The 3,474-nt window shown below is 42.7% G+C and overlaps 2 protein-coding genes across 7 annotated transcripts in view; one reads left to right on the top strand and one right to left on the bottom strand.

The window, feature by feature from the left end:
- LOC104773493 (ACT domain-containing protein ACR6) overlaps positions 1–3,474 on the top strand; it is a 5,727-nt gene that overhangs the window by 1,101 nt on the left and 1,152 nt on the right. Inside the window, exons 2-8 of one of the 6 annotated variants that reach the window (XM_010498119.2) lie at positions 423–720; positions 845–949; positions 1,132–1,177; positions 1,266–1,448; positions 1,536–2,132; positions 2,208–2,312; positions 2,435–2,925. In XM_010498119.2, coding sequence (XP_010496421.1) covers positions 900–949; positions 1,132–1,177; positions 1,266–1,448; positions 1,536–2,132; positions 2,208–2,312; positions 2,435–2,761 — 1,308 coding nt within the window. In that variant the 5' untranslated portion in view covers positions 423–720; positions 845–899 and the 3' untranslated portion in view covers positions 2,762–2,925. Of the gene's footprint in view, positions 1–26; positions 737–786; positions 950–1,131; positions 1,178–1,265; positions 1,449–1,535; positions 2,133–2,207; positions 2,313–2,434; positions 2,926–3,474 lie in introns of those variants that run through there. The other 5 variants (XM_010498117.2, XM_010498121.2, XM_010498120.2 and 2 more) reach the window with 5 other exon arrangements.
- On the bottom strand, positions 2,902–3,471 carry LOC104773511 (glutaredoxin-C7; the record flags this gene model as incomplete). The annotated part of the gene is made up of 1 exon (XM_010498139.2): positions 2,902–3,471. A coding segment is annotated over one exon (327 nt), but the record flags the coding sequence as incomplete, so codon positions are not given.

Genomic DNA, 3,474 nt, shown 5'->3' with positions numbered 1-3,474 from the left:
CCCCCCCCCCCCCCAAGGATAACAACTTCTTCTTAAACTAGCTAGTTTCAAAGTAAAGATATCTTGAGCAACATTCTTGTATGCCCAACCGTAATCACATTCGATTCCTTCATTCACCGGTAACAAAGGTTATTGGTGGTGCCTAAAGATTCTAGGTGGCGTGTGTTGACTTAAAATAATGAAAAAGAAAGAGGTCATCATCAAATAATGAGAGAGTAGGCACAAGATCATTGTGAGATTCCCAAGTGGGTGTGGAATCCGCAACTAGGAAAAGGAAAGAAAAAATGCTTTGCTTCCTCTACTTTGCCTCCGTTTTGCAACCACATTTAATTTTACATGAGTGACGTTATGCCTTTATATTGGTTATTCCACACAAGTGTCCTAAAAGCCTAACTCAGTTCGTTACTTGGTTGGTTATGCAGCTGTGAACGTGTTATACTACTACTACTACTACTACTTCAGATAAGGATGCCATATGATGATGATGATGATCCCTGCTTATATCCGAGATTGAGAATATTATTCTCCCAATCTTCTTTTTGATCATCAATTCAAAATTTGACGGAACCCAAATCTTCTTCACCGATCATCGACTTTTGCTACTAGTATTATTATTATTATTCCAACAATAGTACTATAACAGAATCTAAGTTGTACCACGTCTCCAAGGAATCTTTAGTGGCACGTGCTTGATCCGGGCTGATGGATAAAGTTGTAAAGGTAAAGGTTCGGTTCGGTGAGCGCCTACCCATTTTTTTATTTTAATTTTATTATCCTCTCTCTTTCTCTCTTTTATCCCCTTTGCTTTTCTTTCGTTAAAACTTTTGTGCATAATTTTCCTCAGAAACTGGAGGACTCACTCTCCTGGGTCTCTGCTTCACCCAAACCAACCAACCACCATGGATGATGATGAATATGCCAAGCTCATCAGGAGAATGAATCCACCCAGGTTATCTTTCTCTTTTCTTTCCTTTTTCTTTGGTCCCTCTGTTTCTCCATGTCTCCTAGGCTCCTATGTGTTAGTTAGGCTGGCTATTATTATATCCTTTGTAAAGACATCTACTTCAGTCAGCTTCTCAAGTTTCTTCTTTACGGATTTTTCTGTTTCATCTATATGTATCATGGAAACAGAGTTGTAATAGACAACAACGCCTGCGATGATGCCACCGTTATTCAGGTAATAACTACTATAGTTGTTGAGTACAGTCCAGAGAGAGTTCCCTGTTTGAGATGGGATTTGTCTTGTTTTTTACAAAAAAAAAAAGGTTGATAGTGTGAACAAACATGGGACTCTGTTGGAAGTAGTGCAAGTGCTCACTGATACGAATCTTGTGATCAAGAAAGCTTACATCTCTTCCGATGGAGGTTGGTTCATGGACGTCTTCAAAGTGATCGACCAATTTGGCCAAAAGATCAGAGACACACAAGTCCTTGACTATATCCAAAGGGTATGTATGTATGTAACATCACCTCTGCTTTGTTCTTTTGCTTTGCCTATCTGTATAAAGAAAGCCTTTGTTGAAATCATTGCGCAGAGGATAGAGAGCAACGCTGGGTGGTTTGTTCCACCTTTGAGAAGCTCGGTTGGTGTAATGCCCTCTGATGAATACACAGCAATTGAGCTCGCTGGAACGGACAGACCCGGTCTCTTGTCTGAAGTATCTGCTGTTCTCACAGACCTTCACTGCAATGTTGTGAACGCTGAGATATGGACTCACAACACCAGGGCCGCAGCGGTTATTCATGTCACGGACCATTCAACTAATTCTGCCATTACTGACCTGATTCGCCTCTCCACCATTAAAGAGCTGCTGTGCAATGTAGTCAGGACGAACAGCGGTTCAAGAGCTGCAAAAACGGTCTTCTCCTCTTCTGATACCCACAGGGAGAGACGGTTGCATCAGATCATGTTTGATGACAGGGACTACGAGTACGAGGGAGTCAAAAGAGCAAGCCCATCGGCGTCAAGGCCCAATGTCACACTAATGAACATTGACAAGGATTATACCGTTGTCACCATGAGGTCCAAAGATAGACCAAAGCTTGTCTTTGACGTAGTCTGTACTTTGACTGATATGCAGTATGTGGTGTTCCATGGCATGGTCAGCACAGAACCGGTGGAGGCTTATCAGGTTACTAACCATGTAAACTTGGACCTCTTTTCTCTAACCATACATAATAATCAATCTGACTTAATATTGCTGCAGGAATTTTACATCCGTCATGTAGATGGACTTCCCATAAACTCAGAAGCTGAGCAAGAACGTGTCATACAATGTCTGGAAGCAGCCATTGAGAGGAGAGCATCCGAGGTAATCAAATAGAAAAATGCAACATATCCTGTGCTCTGCAAATCAATTGATGATGTACTCTCTATGTTTTTTTTTCTTTCTTTCTGATATACTCAAAAACAGATTATGCATCATACTTTCAGGGTTTAGAGCTGGAGTTATTAGCAGAAGACCGAGTTGGTCTCCTCTCAGACATAACCAGAACATTCCGAGAGAACAGCTTAACAATTGTGAGAGCAGAGATCTCGACACGAGAGGGTAAGGCGAAAGACACTTTCTACGTTACGGACGTGACAGGAAACCCAGTTGAATCAAAAATAGTGGAGTCAATCAGAAAAGAGATAGGAGTAAGCAAGCTGAAGGTGAAGAACAACGAGGATTGCTCTGTTCTTGGTACGAGCAGGCCTTCGCAAGAAACAACAATGGGGTATTTGCTAAGTAACATCTTCAAACCCAAGTCTCACACATAAGAGTGTACGTACGTGTGAGAGATCATTAGACAGAGTAGAGCATTCTTATAAGCTGATGTGATGGCGATCGATAATTGTAAAATTTGGCATCCTTGTAAACAAGTCGTCGTCCCTTTGTGTAAATTTGTGTGATCATCAAATAACAAGAACTGTCTTTGATTCGATATGAAAGGATCTAATAGATAGGAGACAAAGGTGAGCTTTAAAACAAACGCACAAGTCTCTCTAATTACAAACTATATATAAAACCTAACCTGTCATCGATCGATTTTAGTTTTTTCCTAATTAACTTCCTCATCTCATTCTCTTAAGACATTAATTAGAGATAGCTAGCTCACAAAAAGAAAAAGAAAGAAAAGCACAAGGGAGGGAGGTATCAATCATTAAAGCCAGAGAGCGCCGGCGTCTTTGAGAAGAGGAACGAGAGAGCCGTTGATGTGGGAAGCCATGACTCTGTCCATAGCTCCAACAAGTTTACCGCCGATGAAGACGACCGGAAGAGACCCGGGAGAAGAGGCGCCGGAGCAGCCGAGGAGACGGATGAGGGCTCGCTGGATGTCGCCGCCGTAGGGGTGGAGGTCGAGCTCGTGGACGGCGGGGCTGACGCCCATTCCTCGGAAGAGACCCTTCACGGCGTGGCACATGCAGCACGTGCTCACGCTGAATATCACCACAGCGCTCTCTGCCGCCAGAGACTCTATGCGAAGCAGACC

This window comes from Camelina sativa, unplaced genomic scaffold, assembly GCF_000633955.1.
Source record: "Camelina sativa cultivar DH55 unplaced genomic scaffold, Cs unpScaffold00555, whole genome shotgun sequence".
NCBI lineage: Eukaryota > Viridiplantae > Streptophyta > Magnoliopsida > Brassicales > Brassicaceae > Camelina > Camelina sativa.
The sequence above is the reverse complement of the archived record's forward strand: the minus strand, read 5'-3'. Positions and strand labels throughout refer to the sequence as shown.